Below are 22739 nucleotides of genomic sequence, written 5' to 3' on the forward strand. Positions count from 1 at the left end.
AACAAATAATGGCTGAAATGTGATTGGTTAAATGCTTCAATATGAAAACACACATCTGGAAGCAGTGCAACCAGGGGGAAAAGTAATGAAAGGAAGCTAACAGACCATTTGGAACAATAAGTATTGATGGACAAAATATAATATGATTCAGATATTTCTTAGGCCAGCAGAGAAGGCCTTGAAGGCCCTGACGGCCCGCCACTGGAGTGATCACTGTTTACTTGAAAAAGTCAATCAAGGTAAAAGTCAAAGTTCTGACACAACTCCTATGAAAAATATAAAAGTCTAATGAAGACGTATGGACTGTAAAGAAAAGAAGACAAAAAAGAAGACTACAAAAAGAAAATTGAGAGATTTGTTTTTAAATATATATTATACTTGTTTATACATAACTACTGTGGAAAGACGGTTTTACGGGTAGCTCGGCGGATGAGTGGTTAGCGCGTCTGCCTCTCAGCTCCGGGGTCCTGGATTCAAATTCAGGTCAGTCCACCTGTGTGGAGTTTGCATGTTCTCCCTGGGCCTGCGTGGGTTTTCTCTGGGTACACCGATTTCCTCCCGCATTCAAAAAACATGCATGGTAGGCTGATTGGACAGTCTAAATTGCCCCTAGGTATGAGTGTGAGCGTGAATGATTGTTTGTCTACTCTCATGCGATTGGCTGGCCACCAATTCAGGGTGTCCCCTGCCTTGTGCCTGTAGTCAGCTGGGATAGGCTCTAGTACCCCCCACGACCCTAATGAGGATAAAGAGGTTCAGAAAATGAATGAATTAAAACAAAAAAGACGCTTTGAGGCGGCACATTGGGGAAGTGGTTCGCACGTACACATCATATTTCTGATATCAAAGGTTCAATCCTGGCTTAATGAATTAATTGAAGACAATGCGATGTTGGCATGAAGCACTCAGTTGTGGACATGAGGGCAGACATAAAAATGTCACTATTATTATAAATATTGTATTCATTCATTCATTATCCAAGCCACACAAGTGTCCTGGGGGTTCCAAAGCCTACCCCAACTACCTACAGGCAGGAGGGTGGGTACACCATGAATTGGTTGCAAACAAATTGGGGGGCACACGGAGACAAACAACCATGCACACACTCATACCCAGGGAAAATGTAGTGTTCAATCAGAACATGCAAACTCCACACAGGAAGGCCGGAACCCACCTGGGATCGAACCCTCGATCTCAGAATTGTGAGCTGGATGTGCTAACAACTCCTTCATTGTGCCACTAATTATTTTAAATTATCATTATTTTATTTATCCATTGATGAGTTGGTGGCCCGGTGATTGAGTGGTTCCCGCATTGGCCTCACAGTTCTGAGATCGAGGGTTAGATCCCACATCTGGGCCTTCTTGTGTGGAGTTTGCATGTTCTCCCTGGGCTTGCATAGTTTTTTTACAGGTACTCTGGTTTCCTTGCACATCCCAAAAACCGGGCCACCTGATTAATCTATGATTTACAGTAATCCCTCAAATATCGCGGTTAATGTAGACCAGACATGGCCGCGATATTTGAAAAACTGCAAAGTAGGATCACCCCCATTGTAACTACCTCAATAAATGTTTTCGCGCCTGTACAAAATAGAAGTACAGTGGTACCGCTACATACGAGCAGCTCTACCTACGAGATGCTCGAGATATGAGGAAAATTTCGAGCAAATAATTTGCTCTAGATACGAGAAAAATTTCAAGATGCGAGAAAGCCAGGTGGCCATGACATGAGAGGCTGTTTATCATTGTAGCGCTGTTTATCTTTTTTGCCGCATCTCTTTCGTGTATAACAGATATCTACGAGCACTGAACGATTTCTTCACACGAGTTTCTCCTACACATGGATCAGAAAACGCACAACGCATGCCCGGGCAAAAAGAGGGCTTTCTGGGTAGTGAAGTATACTCGTGCACACAACACCGATAGCCAATGGCAACCTTTCTCAGAATAAAACTTCATTACCCACAATCAATACGTGGGTAGGCTGAGCTGTTGCATTTTTTTCAGTTCTGTTTTTCCTTCCTTAGCCTGTTAGCTCCCGCGATCGCTCATTCAAGACTACTTCTCGTTGGCAAGTGGCCATGCGTTATCCTATTGTGAGGACATTTGTGTGCATCATTTTCGGAATATTTTGAAGGGAGTACAACAGCAAACAGCCCATTGATAGCGAATGTGAGGGTGGAGGCGTGGCAAACAGCTAATCCGGCCAGGAGAAGGTAAAAAAAAATTTTTTTAAAAGTTTGAATTCAGTTTTGTGTAAAGTTACATTAAACGTATGTTTGAGTGTGTCTGTACATATTAATCCAAGTTAATTTAAATTTGTTTGTTCGGTTACGAGTGCGTTGCCATGGATGGAGCGTGGGTACACCATGAATTGGTTGCAAACAAATCTGGGGCACACTTGAGACAAACAACCGTGCATGCACACACTCCATACCCAGGGAACATTTTGTGTTTAATCAGAACATGCAAACTCCACACAGGAAGGCCGGAACTCACCTAGGATCGAACCCTCGGTCTCGGAATTGTGAGCCGGATGTACTAACAACTCCTTCATTGTGCCACTAATTATTTTATCATTATTTTATTTACCCATTAATAAATCGGCGGCCCGGTGTGTAAGTGGTTACCGCATTGGCCTCACAGTTCTGAGATCTAGGGTTCGATCCTAGGTCCGGATCTTCTTGTGTGGAGTTTGCATGTTCTCCCAGGTACTCTGGTTTCCTTGCCACCTGATTAATCAATGATTTACAGTAATCCCTCAAATATCGCGGTTAATGTAGACCAGACATGGCTGCGATAATTGAAAAACTGCAAAGTAGGATCACCCCCATTGTAACTACCTTAATACATGTTTTCGCGCCTATACAAAAATACCAGTGTCTGTTAGCTTCCTTTCATTGCTTTTCCCCCTAGTTGCATTGCTTCCAGATGTGTGTTTTTATATTGAAGCATTTAACCAATCACATTTCAGCCATTATTTGTTGCCAGATCAGATCTGCCTCAAAGCCTTCACAATCAGTTCTGCGAAAAAAAAATGGACATCATTAAGAAAGGGCGGTCAACTCCGAAGCCAGCAAGCCTGTTACAGCCGGGAAAATTGTGTGTGCGCCACTTTCAGTGCGCTAACTTAGCTGCACAAGCAAATATATTGTTGTGTAGATTTAAAGCCATTTCAAGAGGACTATGCCGGAAATATGACAGGACAGGCTTGACTTTCATCATTAGCTTCGATGGCGATAGAAAAGAAGGAAGAAAGAAAGGAGGATGGATATTGTGTACAGTTAAAAAGAATTTTTGGTGAGTATAATATGGCTATATTCCTAAATAATATTTCAATTGTGGGCCCGGTTCTGATATCTGAAAAGCTCCAGTGTTTGTATTTAATCACTAAATGCTGCTAGGATGTGGATTTTACCCCAGTTTAATTTTTGCCGTTTCACCATTGACGTCCATCGCTGTCTTTTCCCGAGGAAATCCCCCCCCACTGGCCTGGTTGTAATGTCTCAAAAGCTCCAGTATTTGTATTCAATCAATAAATGCTGCTAGGAAGTGGATTTCACCTAATTTTAGTGCATTTTTTGTCATTTCACGTATGGACGTATCGACGTTCATCGCTGTCTTTTTTTACCGGGGAAATGATACTCCGGGCCCGGTTCTGATGTCTAAAAAGCTCCAGTATTTGTATTTAATCAATAAATGCTGTTTTCGGATGGATTTTACCCCATTTTCGGGCAATGTTTGCCCGTATGCCATTGACGTTCATCGCTGTCTTTTCCCTGGAAAATCGCCCCCCTGGCCTGGTTTTAATGTCTGAAAAGCTCCAGTATTTGTATTTAATCATGAAATGCTGCTAAAATGGATTTTACCCCATTTTTGTGCATTGATTTATTGATTATTTTTTATGTGTCGCAGCTCTAGCTGCAGTAGAGGTTTTATAGCCATAAAATAGTTTTTGAGGGTTGGATTGATACATTGAAGGGGCTACGAGAAAATGCACCGACCGCCACTGAAAAATACAGTACACAAGTACAATTATCAAAAAGATTATATTTATTAAATATTACAGCTATAAGCATGTCAAAAGACTGTAATGTATTAATATCTAAATATAATGTATTCATTCATTCATCTTTTAACATAAAATGTCGCAACCGCCGCTGTCAGTCCTTACATTACAGGGCTGTTGTGTTTGGAACTAGTCGGGACTCCGTGAACACGTGACTACCCGGCGGCGAGATCAGAGTGTCGCAACTCTCTTTCTGCACGGCTCTGGACTTTTCTTCTGACATGGGCGGGACTAATATCCAAACCTCCTCTACAATTGGACTAAATTACTGTCCTTTTTTAAAGTCTTCTTTCTATTGGTTGTTGAGCGTCAGGATTAACGCAATCGTTGTGACTTTTTTTTAATGCTTCATAGTGGACATTTGGTGCGGGATACTCTAAATGTCGGCGTTTGTTTATTTACAATTTTAAGATTTAAATGTCATTAGCAAATTGTTACTTTTTATATTCCTCTACGTCACGCTTTAGCGCCTTAAACCTTCCAGGTAAAAGGCAAAAGGGCTTATAACGATTGTTTTCTTGCGGTTTGCGGAAGGAAATAGTGTTTAGGCTAACGCTATGTAGCAAGCGGACGTCATACATTTCAGCGTGAACTCCGGACCTGCAAACTTTTCCGCTGTTATAAATCATACATTAAGGTAAGCCATGTTTTGGCATTACACAAACTTTTGTGCTATTTTTTGCAACGTGGTAATGTAAGTCTCATACATTAAAGTAAGCCATGTTTTTGCATTACACGAACTTTTGTGCTATTTTTGCAACGTTGTGATGTAAGTTAAGGGCATAGGTGGCTTTATCTAGGTCGCCGTGCCATGGGGCTTTATCAGATCAGATGCTCTCAGCTGTCTGCCAAGGGGTCGTAGTGTGTGTTTGTTTATAATCGTGTAGTTTTTGTCCAGTTTTGCAGGCATGACCGAGTACAAGCTGGTGGTGGTCGGTGCGGGAGGCGTGGGCAAGAGCGCTCTCACCATCCAACTCATCCAGAATCACTTCGTGGATGAATATGATCCGACAATCGAGGTGGGATTCTGCATATTTAAGTGCGAATGTTGTACTAAAAAATGCTCGTTACTATTTCCGATTAATTAATTTGATAGACGTCCAGTCATGTGGTTCTTAAAAACTAATTCAAAATAACGAGGACAAAATACATTGCATGATGCCGTACTATATTTAAAACATACACCGAAAGTCTATTGTGTGTGTGTGTGTGATCCTTCCTGTTGACCAAATGCTGGGCCTCCAGCCCCCTACCCCCCAAAAACCCAAATGTAAAATATTTTAATACTTGAGACATTATCACTCTAGCACACAGGTGTCAAAGTGTCGGCCCGGGGGGGCAAATCTGGCCTGGTACATCATTTTGTGCGGCCCAAGTAGTAAATCATGAGTGCCGACTTTCTGTTTTATGATCAAATTCAAATGAAGATTATAGATCAGGGGTGGGCAAACCGGTCCTCGAGGGCCGCTGTGGGTGCAGGTTTTTGTTCCAACTGATCAGGAACAGACATGTTGACCAATAAGATTTCTGTAGAAAACAAGAAGCACCTGACTGCAATCCACTGATTGCAATTGTATGACATCAGATTGGTGAAAAGGTGTCTTCTTTCTGGGTTGGAATGAAAACCCACACCCACTGCGGCCCTTTGTGGAATAGTTTGCCCACCCTTGCTATAGATGTATAGGGAATATTTCCTCTTTTCCCTTGTGTACATCAATAATTGCATTTTTTTAATGTTTCACACTGTAGGACTCGTACAGAAAACAGGTGGTGATTGACGGCGAGACGTGTCTGTTGGACATCCTTGACACTGCGGGTCAGGAGGAGTACAGCGCCATGAGAGACCAATACATGAGGACGGGAGAAGGGTTCCTCTGCGTCTACGCCATCAACAACATCAAGTCCTTTGAGGACGTTCACTTATACAGGTACCATATTTACTCGCATATAAGCTGCATTTGTCTGACAAAAAATGACTGAATCAGGGGTACGGCCTATGTGCACATAAAAAGACGACATGCACGAAACTGCAAGGTGACAAAACACCATAACATCATGACACCAATGCAGCCGATACGGTCATTTATTTTAAAATAGAAAAAAGATACACAGATAAAGACAATTTATTTTGACGTCTATGAATGAAATTCAATGGAAAAAAACTTATCTTGCATAAAAGGTGAAAAAACTCACTTGTGCTTGCTACCGCTCGCTCATAGCATCGCCAGCACACCGCAGTTATAAACGTGTCCTGACTGGCCAGCCGCGAGTAGCCCTAACACGGGTCGGGAACCTATGGCTCGCGAGCCATATATGGCTCTTTTGGTGATTGCATATGGCTCGCAGACAAAACAAAATATTCTCACTTCTTTTAATCCATCCATCGATTTTTCACTGCGGATGTCCTGTTCAGGGCTGCAGGAGCAATTGTCAATTATTTTAATTGGATGATACTGGCCTACGTTTGCCGTTGCTGGGTAAAACAGGTAAACTCTCCTTTTGAATCAGTCTTGGTCATTAGCTCAAAATTAACCCTTCGACGAAGAAGATGGCGAAAAGAAAAAAAGACGACCAGTATCGTACATTTCAGGACGAATGGACCGAAGAATTCGCCTTTGTGGAGACAGCGGGTTCTGCGATGTGTCTAATTTGCAATGACAAAATTACATCGTTAAAACGGTCAAATGTACAGCGGCACTTCGACACGCGCCACGCCACCTTTGCATCAAAATACCCTGCGGGAGATACCCGAAAGAAAGCGTGCCAAGAGCTTCTGAGCAGGGTGCAAACTAGCCAGCAGCAACTCCGCGCATGGACGCGGCAAGGTGACTATAATTCGGCTAGCTTTGCTGGTTCTTTAGCAATAGTGAGGAACGGTAAATATGAGTATCAATGATTAAAAGTGAAATTTGCCACATATACCACACCAATTAACTTTTGTGTTAATTCACTGGCCACCATTGATAGCACCAGTTGTTAAATCCTTTTAGACTGGGTTGTGCGAATAATATAATTAGTTCCCTCTTCCCAGTCAAAATGGTATCGATGTCTAGCGCCGTCAGTTGCACTGAAAGTTGAGCAATCTTATCCAGTCCTCCCAGTTTAAGTGAATTGGTTTTCTACTGCTGTCAAAGAGTAGATATTTTGCGGTCAAGTGCTTGTTAATTTAATCTCTAATCAATTTTTTTCTTCACCTTTCCCCTTCGAAGAGAACAGATCAACAGGGTGAAGGACAGTGACAACGTTCCCATGGTACTGGTGGGCAACAAGAGTGACTTGAGCTCACGTTCAGTGGAAACCCGACAAGCACAGGACCTAGCTCGAAGTTATGGCGTTCCATTTGTGGAGACCTCGGCCAAAACCAGACAGGTGTGTCCAAATTCATGTAGCATATTATGAGCACGTTTACATCAGTGTTAGACCGATATGCATTTGTATTTCTGGTAGGGTGTGGAGGAAGCGTTCTACTCACTTGTGAGAGAGATCAGAAGATACAAGGAAACACACCGCAGCAACAAGAAGAGCAAAAAGAACACTCACAGACGTTGTATGATACTATAGCAATAAACACACCTCGTGGACAGCCCTTCACTCACACAAACACGCAAACACCCCAAATAGCCCCTTCTATAATGTATGGCAGGTAAGCCACAAGTTGCCCATTTATTACTGTAAATGTCTAGACCGCCGGTCAGCAACCATTGGTTCTGGAGCATTGCCCTAGAGGCTCCCTGGAGTTTTATCAAAAATTTTTGAAAATGGGGGAGGGAAATATATAGTTTTGTTTTATTATAGTTTCTTTAGGAGGACAAACATTCTTAATGTTTTCCAATGCTGTAAGAATGTGTATACTGTAGAATAAATACAGTGGTACCTCGACCTACGATCAGCTTGTGGTACGACGAAAAATTTGATCGAAAAATTTGATCGAATAATTCGACCGAGATACGATCAAAATTTCGAGATGCGACCAAGTCAGGTAGCCATGGCACTGTCTTTTTTACATCTCTTTCGTGTATAAAATATATCTTCGAGCACTGGGCGGACTTTGCATTCCCCCGCCCGTTTTTTCCCCACGTTGGTCTACATTTACATACAAGGTAAACAACAATGGATTGACAGAGTTTTGCAAAGAAAAGGCGACCGTTGACAATCGACACGAAGCGCGAAATAATTGAAAAATATGAGTGGGGTACGTGTTACTGAGCTTGCTCGGCAATACGAGAGAAATCCGTCAACCATATCCACCATCCTTAAGCAGAAGGACGCAATTAAGGAGAAGAGGCCTTCCAAGGGACTAACTATAATTTCCCACCGGCGCAGTGACATTCACGACGAGATGGAGAGCCTTCTTTTATTGTGGATAAAAGAAAAACAGTTAGCAGGAGATAGCGTGACCGAGTCAACCATATGTGAAAAAGCCAGCGGAATTTACATGGATTTGATAACAACGAAAGGAGAGCCTTCAACACCTTCAGAACCCTTTAAAGCGAGTCATGGCTGGTTCGAAATTTTTAAAAAAAGATCTGGAATACACTCAGTAATCAGACACGGGGAAGCGGCAAGTTCCAAACAACTCTTGATGCGTTCGTTTTGAAGACTCCGGCGGAACATCAGGGTGGGGTCAACCCGTAGAACTAAGGTAGAAAAAGGTGTTTTTTCAGAGGGTTGGAACAAACTAACGCCCCCCCCCCCCCCTCTCTGTCCGTCTCCCTCTTCCCCCTTCGAAATGCGTCTAATTAGACTTCTTTTAAACATATTTTATTATTATTAAACCACTCGTTATTTATTTCTTTGTCAATATATGGCGAATAAGAAGAAATAAAACATTTTTCCAATCCAATATCCTGTTTTTGGTGTTTTTTCAGAGGGTTGGAACGAATTAATTGGTTTTCAGTTCATTTCAATGGGAAACGTTCGCTCGAGTTACGAAAAGCTCGACATACGATCTCAGTCTCGGAACGGATTACGATCGTATGTCGAGGTACCACTATTAAATTTCAACATTTTTGTCAACTAAGATTTGCATCATAGCCTGCGACATGTTTCTTAGAAAGGCAGCATGCTAGAGAGGTGCCTGTTGTAAACAAACCAACGACTGTGTGATGGGCCATTGATTCCAAGGGTAAACAAAAAAAAAAGAGGAAAACAGTATATTCAACTTTTCTTAGAGCGAATCATTTGCATTCATTGCCAATGCGTAAGGATTGCCTAAATGTTTGCTTCGTAGCGAAAAGTTGTCAAAGAACAAAAAGTCAAGTGGAAAGACATTTCCAGGAAAGGCGTGCTCCATTTGCAGCTGAGTACCTAGTTGAGAAAGAGAGAAAAGTTCAATTGCATTTTTTCTGTTCTATTGTAATGAAGTTAAACTTGAGGTGCTATATCATACAACAGAGCAGTCTGTACTTCCTGGAAAATAAATACTAGTTAATCATGAATGCTCATGATGTCATTGTCGCCAACTTAGTCATTTTGATAGTAGTCTACTATTGATACATGCAGCATGTGTTGGTTTCATTATAAGGGTTTCAATTTTTTTTGCTCAAGACGTTTGTTTTTTCCGTCCAAAATGGTTCTATCAACATTTTGGGTTGCCGACTCCTGGTCTAGACCAAATGTATTGTTCACTCTTTTTTTAACAGCAGTATTCATTAATATTGTATGTTTTTTAGGAAAATAAACTTTTCTATAGACTTTTGTTGCTCCGATGTTGTCATACCAGCATGTCGCTACACTGCGCTGAACCCTTGTGTGCTATTGACATCAGGATTAAATAAAAATAATTCCTAGTAACCTAACATGGTTTTGTTGAAATGGGTGTTCTATGCTTTGGTTATTATTCCCTCTGGCAACCTTTTTGTGATGACAATTTTATTTCAAGTAAAAGCAGGAAATGCTCATGTTGGCATGCCATCAGCAGCTAAGCCCGTTCCTTAAAAATGTGATATGAAATATTTTTGATTGGCATCGTAATGATTTAAATAATTGCAATTTGAATTAGGATTTCCCACCACGTGCTCTGGGTATGGAAACACGGCCATTAGCTGGCTGGGTGGTCGTAAGCCTTTTTCGGAATGGCTGTTTGTGGGACTGTTTAGAATTTTGACCAATTGGGATTTGCAACACATGCTCTGTGTCGGCGAGTTCATGGTAAAAAATTGCCAATGACAAAGAGGCTGGGGGCAGGATGACGTATGGAAACGCAGCCATTGACTAGTTGTATTAGTCAATAAGCCTTGTTCGGATTGGGTGTTTGTGGGACTGTTTTGACTTTTGGCAACCCCAAAATGTGTTTTTGTACATGCAAACAATGTTTGTGAAAACATTCCCATGCCAAATAATGCAAAAATAAAAATTCACACAATTTTGCAAACATGTAAAACATTTTTACACCCAAATATGTCTCAACATATAGTATAATTAACTTTACAAATGCGGAGTGACTCATCAGTTGCCACTGATGTTTAAGAAAGTCAAATTGTTTTTGAATGGGAGAGTTGGCAGCAGATGAACAAAACAATTTGCTGCCACCCATCCCCTTCAAATAGATAGTGATAAACTCATTGAGGTCCACAGCAGAAGGATGACTGGATGCCACATAATTGAATGTCTGTCATCATCTTGGAAATGACAACAACCACTAATTAATTTTGTACAGGTACTTGTGTAGTTGGCAGTCATCTTGGGTAGGGCTACCAGTGGTTGGAAACTAGATCTTGAAAATCACAGAATGCACAGCATTGGCACATTTGTTCATAATACTTGCTAAAATCAATAACGTCAATTTAGTGCTGTATCAGTACCAATACAATGATCTAGAATTGGTAGAACGAGAAAATCGTGAATTCACCCTTTGATTTCTGTCTCCGTGAAATGTGAAAATTTGAGTATTATTACTGCGGTAGTGTGGAGTCAGGGACTCTGCTAAGACAAAGTCAGAGACTTATGGTCTTTGTGTGTTAATAGAGTCAGGGACTCCGGCAAGAATAAGTCAGGGACTTGTAGTCTTGGTGTTTTAATAGAGTCAGGGACTCCGCTAAGAATAAGTCAGGGACTTGTAGTCTTGGTGTGTTAATAGAGTCCGGGACTCCGCTAAGAATAAGTCAGGGACTTGTAGTCTTGGTGTATTAATGGAGTCAGGGACTCCGCTAAGAAAGAGTCAGGGCCTTGTGGTCTTGGTGCATTCAGAGATATTGGGTGAATCACGAAGTATTGAGATCAATTTCGGTAAATTTAGAATAGAATTGTTGTTTAAACTATTAAGTAAGTGATTGATATGGGTCGGAAAGCGACAAGGGAGATGGGTTTGTTGCCAGACTGCAGAATGGAGATCGGAGGGTTGCCGGATGTGAGGTATGTGCGGATCCGTAGTGTGGGGGGTTGCCTGTGTCTGCCACGATGGGTGGAGGGGCATGGTTTCTGTCCCAATTTGAGGGATGTGGAGGGTTTGATGAGCGTAGAAGGGGAATTGTTGAATAGAAAAGATTTTTGGTAAGTAAATAGAAGACTTTTGTAAGCATGAAGAAAAGATTATTGCAAGTGCATAGAAAAGAAAGTGTGGGAAAAGCAGCTGAAGGTGTGCGGAGAGTTGACTTGAGGTGATAGAGTAGAGTTCAAATACTTTGTGTGCAGAGTGTTGCTGCAGAGAATGGCTCTTATCTTAAGTAAACATCGTCTCGTTGGTGGGGGTGAGTTAGATCTTAAGTATTAAGAATTATTTGGTTGTTAATGATATCAAACATGAAAATAATGCAGAAATGGCATTCATCCAAATTAATAGGTAAATTGTACCTGGCTGGTCTAGATAAAATAATTAATTTAGGATAGGCATGATTTCCCTAGGACGGAAGAGGCATGGAATGTTTTCAGTGCACAGAAAACATTCCTTGTTTTGACCTGAGCAGGTGAAATATGCTTTGGCGTGGGTCATATTAATGACTATTAGAATATTAATTATATACGGATTGCATAAGCATCAAACAATTGATGTCAACCAAATGACGTTGACCTATTTCCTTTGGGAATGATTATTGCTGATAGGACAGCAAATTTGCAGACCACTGATGCCTTATTAAGAGTGTGAGCGTGAATGGTTGTCTGCCTTTTTGTGTTTTTGATTGGCTGGCCACCAAGATATAATCAATCGATCAGATATCAAGGTGGAAAAGGATCTGGAAATTTGAAATTGATTTCTGAAATCGCCAATAAGCCCTTTTTCAGGGATGGCGGCGACAAATTATGGAAAAAATATTTCGTCAAATGATTTTTTTAATGAAAATGCAGCAGCAGTACTCCAAATGTGAAACTTGACATGGAGGAACAAATAATCTATTCTGTGAAATGGGGAATTTGGGGGCACTGAAAAAAAATCTTTAAGGAAACGCATTGAATTTAGGGTAGCAGAAGGAGACTGTGCTTCTCAACAGAAAACGGACCAACGGTGTTGCCAGGAGCCTGGGTCCTCAACCTACAGAATAAAGAAGAAGCACTAGCATGACCTAAAGTGGGAACGTCCATACCAAGTGTTGCTGACCAACGAGCAGACATGAAAACAGCCGAGAGAGGGATGTGGATCCACCTTTTGCACTTTAAGAAGGTTCTCTCAGTTGAAACGTTTGAGGACACAGGTGAGATAAACTTTCTGACGTAATAAAACGAAATGGGAACCACTCCAATATTGATTGGAAAGATTATTGCTCAACAAGCAATGCCATAAAACCATAGGGAACTCTTTTATATTGGTTTTATTGTTTCCATATGCAAAAAAGGTGAAAGTGTTTCAATTGAGACTAAACCTTACAAAGGGATAAAATAAATGACCAGAAAAAGAGAAACTACAATGGGAAGGAGGATTTCATCGAACTGAACCAAAGTAGCACAAACAAGTACCGTCTTGTACCAAGTGGATTGAGATATGCCCATCCAAGAAAGAAAAGGAAGAGAAGGGAGAAACAGATTCTCTCACTCAGTGGTTATGCAAAATGTTCCAAGAAAGAACTGTGATATATGCAAATGATCCAATATTCACGTATTTTAACTAGACAGTACCCAGCTTATACAACAGAACCAGTCATGTTTTGACTAAAACTAAAGTCCTGTAATTTGATTTCCAACTTGTCTACTCAGATTAGCACTAAGATTTAGAACATTTATTCAAGGGCCTTGACTTAAGGTGATAGCTCTTTACTTGTCAAAACTATTTCACTAGTGCATGTCTATAAATTTGAAGTAATGGCGTGACAGGCAATAAAAGTTTAGCCACTCAATACCAAACATCCCCACTTCTAAACTAGTCTTCAGGTTCCAAGGCTGCGTATTTTAGGGGCATGTAAACATTAGGGAAGAAAAAAAAAAAAAAAAAAAAGAAGTTTCAGAATACTTTAATGTTCACAAAAGAGAGAAATGTAAATTTTTAAACAAGGACTGTAAGCGATTGGTCTTCAGATTCATCCTCCATGTCGTCATTCTGGTACTCGGACATATGGGTGGCGTTGTAGTGGCCGTCGCTCAGCTGAGCCCGGGTGGCGTTGTAGTGGCCGTCGCTCAGCTGAGCCCGGGTGGCGTTGTAGTGGCCGTCGCTCAGCTGAGCCCGGGTGGCGTTGTAGTGGCCCCTCTGGTGATTGCCCAAGTCAACGTGGCTTGCATTGTCATTGAATTCCACGTTTGTAACTGATTGGCCTTCACACAAAAATTAAGTTGCACATTAGTAAATTAATGCTAAACATTTTCACTATGATCAACCCCATTATAAATCAAAAAGCCAAGTAGTCAGAAGCCTCAGGGAAAGCTAGGTTTTCTAAATGACTAAGATATTGGCAGAGACTGGTCTTCACATTCAGCCAACACTTAAACTATATCCCAAAAAAATTACGTAAATCTTAAAAAAGTAATACAAGACTTATTAAGGCTACAGAAAGAATAGGCCTCAAATTCACACCAAGTAAATTCAGACATTTGATGCCAGAAATACCAGTGTATAAATTTAATGGCTTGCAATTGGGTGAAAAAAATTATGAACTGCTCAAGAAACACTGGTAGAAACCCAATTGAGCATCCAACGTGAACAGATTCCAATGGGATGAACAAATTCTATTTTAAGTTTGCTCATTCACTAACCCTACCTTATTTTAATTAGATAGGAATCACTGCCAATGTTCACCAATGAGTTAAACTCATCAGAAGGCATATCTGTAACAAGTCTCATCACAAACAGAAAGAGCTGATCAAAAATGTTCTTATCTGGCACAATGTTTTTGTCCAGGACAGCATTGTAATCACCTTTTGTAGCACCAACAGACACACAAAGGCCTGCAGAGAAACAAAGTTATATCATCATTTGGTGAGACTAAAATTTCTCAAGCCTGGTTCATAAATTGATGTCTCACCTTTCCCCATCAAGATGGTATTCACCAGCAGAAGCCAAACCAAAGCCATGACACCACTGTTGCAGTCTGGATTCTGACAAAAGACAGCCGGCAAGAGCTTTTAAAGAAGGAGAAAAGTGACCACAACTGGGAATAATTGGCTGCAATTAGCACTGACACAGCTGCAACATTTTTCAGAACAACGACACTAATACTGATACCACATTTTTTGAAAACCTATTAGAACAAAAAGCTTTTATCATACTAACTTGACTGTAAAGTAATGGCTATCGTGACTTGGTCAGACATCCCTTAACTTCTCTGCCATTGACAGTGCTAATCCATTTGAAGTGGAAGGACTAGCAAACGTTAATTTGCTTCCCCCTCCCATTTCCAATGGATACTACTAGTGATTAAATAATTTAAATTTACAGCAGAAGGATGAGTAGAGCCCATACAATTAAACGTCATCATCTTGGGAAGGTGACAAACACTCCCTTTTTAAATGGCGGTGTACGTAGCAGGCAGCCATCTTGGGTGGGGTGACCAAAATAGTTGGAAACTGGTTGTAGAAGTACCAGTACTTATCACTCAGCATCGGAATGGTATTTCTTAGTACTCGCTGATGACATAATTTTCGTGCTGTATTGGTTCAACATTAAAAATCCCCACTGATTTTAATTTTTAATTTGAAGGCGATTATGACTTCTCAGCAGGAGTGTGCCTGTGTAATCATGTTGTGCACATGACTATTTATGTTTAAAAAATGAGAGGCTGGCAGCTTATTGTTGTTGAATGGTCTAGCAGTGGGGGGGGGGGGGGGGGGGGGGATTTGCACAGAGGGGGACCTGGGTTCAAATCCAGGTTGGTTCACCTTAGTGGAGTTTGCATGTTCTCCCCGAGCCTGTGTGGCTTTTCTCTGGGTACTCTGGTTTACTTCCACATTCCAAAGACATGCATGGTAGGCTGAATGGCCACTCTAAATTGCCCCTAGGTATGAGTGTGAGCGTGAATGGTTGTTTGTTCCTTGTGCCCTGCGATTGGCCAGCCACCAATTCAGGGTGCCCCCCCCCCCCTCTGGCCTGAAGTCAGCTGGGATGGGCTCCAGCACCACCTGCGACCACAGTGAGGATAAAGCGGTTCAACAAATGAGATGAGATGAGAGATGGTCTAGCAGTCCTTAAAGAAGCCCTCTGCCACAGCGGCCTCTTTAAATGTCACCGTCAGTGAATTGATGGTCACCTCGGTCATGATCACCTTCCCGTTCTGATTGAGTCATTTTTGTAATATTCTTATGACTGTCTGGCGCTTATCCTCCGCCCTCTTTTGTTTTTGTTGTGTTGTTTGTCAGTGGCGCATCAGGACTCTCAGGCCCCGACTGCATTGTTCTTCCTGCTTCTTCCTCACCCGTGTCACCCTCTGACCTGTTGCCTTTGGTTACTACATCTGCTTCCCCATTTTCAAGCGCTGATGCACTCTCATTTGATTTCTCACACACAACTGTTGACAAATGTTGATTTTGTGGCCACACTTTGTTGCTGTTCTCCTCCACATCCATATCTAAGTTTAGTCGCTCCAGGACGGGGTGGGCGAGCTGCTCTCAGAATAACCTGGAAGGCATCAAGTGCATTTTCAGTTTTAAATTAGATTTGTGGTTCTCAATCATTTTACACTAAATATATCCCAATATAGCATTGAATGCTCATGTTTGATGCCATTGATGGTGGTAGACATCCTCCCAGTCAAAATGAAATGGATGTTCAAAGAGTGAGACACTCTGGTGGCAAATTTTGGTAGCAGCCGGTTAGTTCCTTCATTAAATAGTGACATATTTATAAAATGATACATTGATTCTTGATTTTATATATCCTAGGCCTGGTGGTGCGAGTGGTTAGTGTGTTGGCCTCACAGCTCTGAGGTCCTGGGTTCAAATCCAGGTCATGTCCATCTGTGTGGAGTTTGCATGTTCTCCCCAGGCCTGTGTGGGTTTCCTCCAGGTACCCAGGTTTCCTCCCACATTCCAAAAACATGCATGGTAGGCTGATTGGACACTCTAAATTGCCCCTATGTATGGGTGTGAGTGGGCCTGGATGTCCGTCTGTGCGGAGGTTTGTCTGGGGCCTTGTGGGCACTCCGCAGGTCCATAGCAAAGATGTTCTAAATTAGAAGGACAAGTATAATGATATTTTAGGAGAATAGTTCTGTGCGATATGGAAAACCATGTCCTATTAGGATATGGACCATTTGATATCAGGATATCAATATTCAAATGTTAAATATATCAAGGAGTTGTACAACATAAATTATCAACACAAACACAAACCCTTTTGCTCAAATGGAAAGATATCTATTTATCTGCCAATAACTGTTACTACTGATTTAGACTTATTAGCAGCTATATATTAGGTTACCTAAATATTGTTAATTTTGGAACAAATGCTCATTTCTGTTCTATGCGGTTGCTATTTTCAATTGTCTGGCATGCATTACTCACATATTTATTAGGGGAAACAAATTAAGTCACTGTGAGTGGCAAATGGGGACATCTTGAGGCTGTTTATTGGTACTACAATGGCATATGGTCAATAGAGCCAGACAGAGCATAATGTGCCTTATAGAAACGTTTATATATGCCATTAGTTGTTGGACAGTTTTATATCTGTCAGGGCATAAAGATTATGAATGATCAAAAGAACCTACACTTCAGTTATGGGACTGCATCTTTAACCAAGCAGATTTTAAATTAGATAGGTTCAATTTTAGTAAGTAAAGTTCATTCATTCATTTTCTGAACCGTTTTATCCTCACTAGGGTTACGGGGGATGCTGGGGCCTCCCCCAGCTGACTTTGGGCACAAACCAAGTAGATTGAAATTAGATCGGTTTTAGTAAGTCTAGGCTTTAATTTGTTATCATGAATCACCCCGCCTTCTCCGGTGTGCTCACAAATAAAATATGAAATTTCAGGTTTGTTTCAGTCTCGGGCCTGCAAATCAAGTTAATTGGTCAGACTCAGGCCGGGTCAGGCTTTAATAGCCACAGGCTGGGTTGGGTCAGGCTGGACTTTTTTCAGGCCTGATTTTACCTCTACTCAGCATTAGTGGCATTCATGGCCAACAGTGACATATGATTAAAACTATTTTACTAGGAAAAGAACTAAGGGTTGTGGCACAGCAAATTATCAATCAAAAATCAAATATCTCACCCTCTTGCTACTGTGACAATGAAATTTCCCAAATACGGGATGAATAAAATCATCTAATCTTCCACATGTTGTGCCTTTAAGTGCTTGAATGTGGCAACAGAAAAAAAAAAATGTACTCAAACCCAATATATAGTATAAAGAAATACTGTACACTGCACTCAGCATATTGACAAACCAACTATTCATGCTTTGGCCATAAATAAAGACCTGTCCCTTCACTACTTACCAAATGATTAAAATACAAAACATTAATTCAAGGACCTTTGTTTAATGATGACTCTTAAAATGTCAGAACTAGTTGTGTAGTGAATGTCTTTAACATGTACATTTAAAGTTATGGTGTGACAGAAATCAATTGTGCCATCTTCTAATCTAGTTTTCAGGTTCCAAAACTGCAGAGCTTCAGTACATAGACAGACAAAAACAAACAAGTGGTTAGGGTGTCAGTCTCACAGCTGGGGTCCTGGGTTCAAATCCAGGTCACATCCATGTGTGTGTAACTTGCACGTGTTCCTCAGGCTTGCGTGAGTTTCCTCCAGGTACTCCGGTTTCCTCCCACATTCCAAAAACATGCATGGTAGGCTGATTGGACACTAAATTGCCCCTACGTATGGGTGTGAGTGTGCATGGTTGTCTGTATCCTTGTACCCTGTGTTCGGCTGGCCACCAATTCAGGGTATCCCCGCCTCTGGCTTGAAGTCAGCTGGGATAGGCTCCAGCACCCCCCACGACGCTAGTGTTCATAAAGCGTTTCAGAAAATGAGATAGGTGTAACAGGATACAAGTGCTTTAATGTTCCCAAAAGAGAGAAATGCAATCTTTAAACAAGGACTGTAAACAGTTGGTCTTCAGAGTCATCCTCCATGTCATCATTCCAGTTCTCAGACATATTGGTGGCGTTGTAGGGGCCGTCGCTCAGCTGAGCCCGGGTGGCGTTGTAGGGGCCGTCGCTCAGCTGAGCCCGGGTGGCGTTGTAGGGGCCGTCGCTCAGCTGAGCCCGGGTGGCGTTGTAGGGGCCGTCGCTCAGCTGAGCCCGGGTGGCGTTGTAGGGGCCGTCGCTCAGCTGAGCCCGGGTGGCGTTGTAGGGGCCGTCGCTCAGCTGAGCCCGGGTGGCGTTGTAGGGGCCGTCGCTCAGCTGAGCCCGGGTGGCGTTGTAGGGGCCGTCGCTCAGCTGAGCCCGGGTGGCGTTGTAGGGGCCGTCGCTCAGCTGAGCCCGGGTGGCGTTGTAGGGGCCGTCGCTCAGCTGAGCCCGGGTGGCGTTGTAGGGGCCGTCGCTCAGCTGAGCCCGGGTGGCGTTGTAGGGGCCGTCGCTCAGCTGAGCCCGGGTGGCGTTGTAGGGGCCGTCGCTCAGCTGAGCCCGGGTGGCGTTGTAGGGGCCGTCGCTCAGCTGAGCCCGGGTGGCGTTGTAGGGGCCGTCGCTCAGCTGAGCCCGGGTGGCGTTGTAGGGGCCGTCGCTCAGCTGAGCCCGGGTGGCGTTGTAGGGGCCGTCGCTCAGCTGAGCCCGGGTGGCGTTGTAGGGGCCGTCGCTCAGCTGAGCCCGGGTGGCGTTGTAGGGGCCGTCGCTCAGCTGAGCCCGGGTGGCGTTGTAGGGGCCGTCGCTCAGCTGAGCCCGGGTGGCGTTGTAGGGGCCGTCGCTCAGCTGAGCCCGGGTGGCGTTGTAGGGGCCGTCGCTCAGCTGAGCCCGGGTGGCGTTGTAGGGGCCGTCGCTCAGCTGAGCCCGGGTGGCGTTGTAGGGGCCGTCGCTCAGCTGAGCCCGGGTGGCGTTGTAGGGGCCGTCGCTCAGCTGAGCCCGGGTGGCGTTGTAGGGGCCGTCGCTCAGCTGAGCCCGGGTGGCGTTGTAGGGGCCGTCGCTCAGCTGAGCCCGGGTGGCGTTGTAGGGGCCGTCGCTCAGCTGAGCCCGGGTGGCGTTGTAGGGGCCGTCGCTCAGCTGAGCCCGGGTGGCGTTGTAGGGGCCGTCGCTCAGCTGAGCCCGGGTGGCGTTGTAGGGGCCGTCGCTCAGCTGAGCCCGGGTGGCGTTGTAGGGGCCGTCGCTCAGCTGAGCCCGGGTGGCGTTGTAGGGGCCGTCGCTCAGCTGAGCCCGGGTGGCGTTGTAGGGGCCGTCGCTCAGCTGAGCCCGGGTGGCGTTGTAGGGGCCGTCGCTCAGCTGAGCCCGGGTGGCGTTGTAGGGGCCGTCGCTCAGCTGAGCCCGGGTGGCGTTGTAGGGGCCGTCGCTCAGCTGAGCCCGGGTGGCGTTGTAGGGGCCGTCGCTCAGCTGAGCCCGGGTGGCGTTGTAGGGGCCGTCGCTCAGCTGAGCCCGGGTGGCGTTGTAGGGGCCGTCGCTCAGCTGAGCCCGGGTGGCGTTGTAGGGGCCGTCGCTCAGCTGAGCCCGGGTGGCGTTGTAGGGGCCGTCGCTCAGCTGAGCCCGGGTGGCGTTGTAGGGGCCGTCGCTCAGCTGAGCCCGGGTGGCGTTGTAGGGGCCGTCGCTCAGCTGAGCCCGGGTGGCGTTGTAGGGGCCGTCGCTCAGCTGAGCCCGGGTGGCGTTGTAGGGGCCGTCGCTCAGCTGAGCCCGGGTGGCGTTGTAGGGGCCGTCGCTCAGCTGAGCCCGGGTGGCGTTGTAGGGGCCGTCGCTCAGCTGAGCCCGGGTGGCGTTGTAGGGGCCGTCGCTCAGCTGAGCCCGGGTGGCGTTGTAGGGGCCGTCGCTCAGCTGAGCCCGGGTGGCGTTGTAGGGGCCGTCGCTCAGCTGAGCCCGGGTGGCGTTGTAGGGGCCGTCGCTCAGCTGAGCCCGGGTGGCGTTGTAGGGGCCGTCGCTCAGCTGAGCCCGGGTGGCGTTGTAGGGGCCGTCGCTCAGCTGAGCCCGGGTGGCGTTGTAGGGGCCGTCGCTCAGCTGAGCCCGGGTGGCGTTGTAGGGGCCGTCGCTCAGCTGAGCCCGGGTGGCGTTGTAGGGGCCCGTTTGCTGATTGCCCAAGTCAATGTGGCTTGCATTGTCATTGAATTCCACGTTTGTAACTGGTTTGCCTTCACACAAAAATTAAGTTGCACATTAATTAATGCCAGTCAATTTCATGAGCAAACCCATTATAATCAAAAAGTTAAGTACTTTGTCAGAAGCCTCAAGTAAATCTAGGTTTTTTAATAAAGATACGAGCGGAGACAGTTGCTTGATTTCACATTAAATTCAGACATTTGATGCCATACCAGTAAATATAAATTCATTGGCTCGCAATGGGGAAAAAATGTCTTAACTGCTCAAGGAACATTGGTAGAATCATTTGTTTCCAACTTGCAGATTCCAAAGGATGAACAAATTCTATTTGTCCTTTAACCCTTAAGCTGCAAATTGATAGTGATAAACACCCAATCTCTGCATCTCTTTTCATCCTTTAACTGTGAATTTACATTCATAAATGCAGTGGTGGACCATCATGGCCTGCAAGGCCTTCTCTGCTGGCCTAAAAAATATCTGAATCACAGACTGATGTTAATTATGTTTTGTCCATGAATACTTATTAAATTATTCCAAATTGTCCATCAGGTTCCCTTCATTGCTTTTCCCCTGGTTGCACTGCTTCCAGGTGTTTTCATATTTTAGCAACCAATCACATTTCAGCCATTATTTGTTGCCATGGTCAAAAATCTACATGGAGGCTATCACAATCAGTTCTGGAGCTCTGCAGCATAAAATAAGTATCGCTAAAACTGTTGCTTTAACCAATCAGATTTGGAGTTAGCAACACCAAAGCCTTCTCACAGGCGTAGAGATATGTCACCGCTTTCACAAACTATGATTGGCTAGTGATAAAGCGGAATAGCCAGAGCGCCCAAACTGTATCTGGAGCAAGTTGCACAAGTAAATAGTGTTGTTGATTTAATAGCAGTTTTGTCAACCAGCAATGGCTGGAGGGGAAGAAATTGTTTTGTTTGGAGATTTACTGTCTAAGCAATTTTCAAGAAAAGCTGGACATCATTAAGAAAGGTCGGACAACTCCGAAGCTAGCAAGCCTGCCACAATTGGGAATGGACATTTTCAGCACTAATCTAATAAAAACTTATGCCAGAAATGCGATAGGTTTCTACTTTCAGCATTAGCTTCGATATCGAAAGAAAAGAAAGGATTGTGTACAACTAAAACAGATTTTTGGCGAATAAAATATAGCTATATTCCCAAATCATATTTCAATTGTATAAGGTTATTATTGATGATTTTGTATGTGTTGCAGCTGTTGCTGCAGTAAAGGTTTTATAGCCATAAATAGTTTTTGATGGTTGGATTGATTCAGACATAGCACTGAAGGTGTCAGTTTGAAATTCATGGCTCACCACTGCAAAAATGTGCAAATGAAAATTTGTCCATTACTTTTCTGCCAAAGGGTTAAACTCATCTGAAGGCACATCTGTAACAAGTCTCATCGCAAACAGACAGAGATGATCAAAAAATGTTCTTATCTGGCACACTGCTTTTCTGGAGCACAGCATTGTAATCACCTTTTGTAGCACCAACAGAAACACAAAGGCCTGTAGAGAAAGAAAGTCATTCAGTCCACATTCAGTGAGACAGACATTTCTCAAGACTGGTTCACAAATTGATGTCTCACCTTTACCCATTAAGACAACATTCACCAGGAAAAGCCACGCCAAAGCCATGATGCCACTGTTGCAGTATGCGTTCTGACAAAAGACACCCGGCAAGAGCTTTTAAAGCAACAGAAAAGTGACCACAACTGGGAATAATTGGCTGCAATTAGCACTAACACAGCTGCAACATTTTTCAGAACAATGACACTGATACTGATACCACATTTTTGGAAAACCTATTAGAAAAAATGTTAACCCCTCCTCACAGCAATATGTGTTTTAATTTTTTTCAATACCATTACATTTGTTTGGCAATTGTATGATCATTACAAGTATTGAAAGAATATGAAATGTCACTTTAGTAACTAACTTAAATACCTTCATCATGAAACGTGAAGGAACAAATCACTCGTTATGCCAAAATTTGATGTCCAATATAATTCCATTAAGTATGGAAAAAACATTCACATACCTGTCAACCTCTGCCGATAACTGCCCTTATAAATGATTATGATTCCCCTTACAAACCCCAAAAAAACCTTACAAACA

At 43.7% G+C, this 22739-nt stretch overlaps 2 protein-coding genes across 8 annotated transcripts; one reads left to right on the forward strand and one right to left on the reverse strand.

Moving 5' to 3' along the window:
- The first annotated feature begins 1994 nt into the window (after nt 1-1994).
- On the forward strand, nt 1995-7954 carry LOC144088113 (GTPase KRas). Of its 5 annotated transcripts, none has more exons than XM_077618365.1 (7): nt 1996-2218; nt 2994-3302; nt 4184-4708; nt 4970-5090; nt 5821-5999; nt 7281-7440; nt 7519-7954. In XM_077618365.1, the coding sequence occupies exons 4-7, from the start codon at nt 4980-4982 to the stop codon at nt 7630-7632; spliced, it is 564 nt and encodes a 187-aa protein (XP_077474491.1). In that variant the 5' UTR covers nt 1996-2218; nt 2994-3302; nt 4184-4708; nt 4970-4979; the 3' UTR covers nt 7633-7954. The 5 variants fall into 5 exon arrangements, with proteins under 5 accessions (XP_077474493.1, XP_077474491.1, XP_077474492.1 ...); XM_077618366.1 differs by having other exon boundaries at nt 2999-3302; XM_077618367.1 differs by lacking the exon at nt 2994-3302 and having other exon boundaries at nt 1995-2218; nt 4959-5090.
- A 5485-nt stretch (nt 7955-13439) lies between these two features.
- Nucleotides 13440-22307, reverse strand: LOC144088136 (uncharacterized). 3 transcript variants are annotated; one of them, XM_077618404.1, is made up of 3 exons: nt 22211-22307; nt 22101-22130; nt 13440-13749 (listed from the first exon to the last, which is right to left on the reverse strand). In XM_077618404.1, exons 1-3 carry the CDS (start codon nt 22257-22259, stop codon nt 13484-13486), a joined length of 345 nt encoding a protein of 114 aa, XP_077474530.1. In that variant the 5' UTR covers nt 22260-22307; the 3' UTR covers nt 13440-13483. The 3 variants fall into 3 exon arrangements, with proteins under 3 accessions (XP_077474530.1, XP_077474529.1, XP_077474531.1); XM_077618403.1 differs by lacking the exons at nt 22101-22130; nt 22211-22307 and adding exons at nt 14350-14379; nt 14457-14574; XM_077618405.1 differs by lacking the exons at nt 22101-22130; nt 22211-22307 and adding an exon at nt 14457-14555.
- Nucleotides 22308-22739: the final 432 nt, after the last annotated feature.

This window comes from Stigmatopora argus, chromosome 14 (assembly GCF_051989625.1).
Source record: "Stigmatopora argus isolate UIUO_Sarg chromosome 14, RoL_Sarg_1.0, whole genome shotgun sequence".
NCBI classification, from domain to species: domain Eukaryota; kingdom Metazoa; phylum Chordata; class Actinopteri; order Syngnathiformes; family Syngnathidae; genus Stigmatopora; species Stigmatopora argus.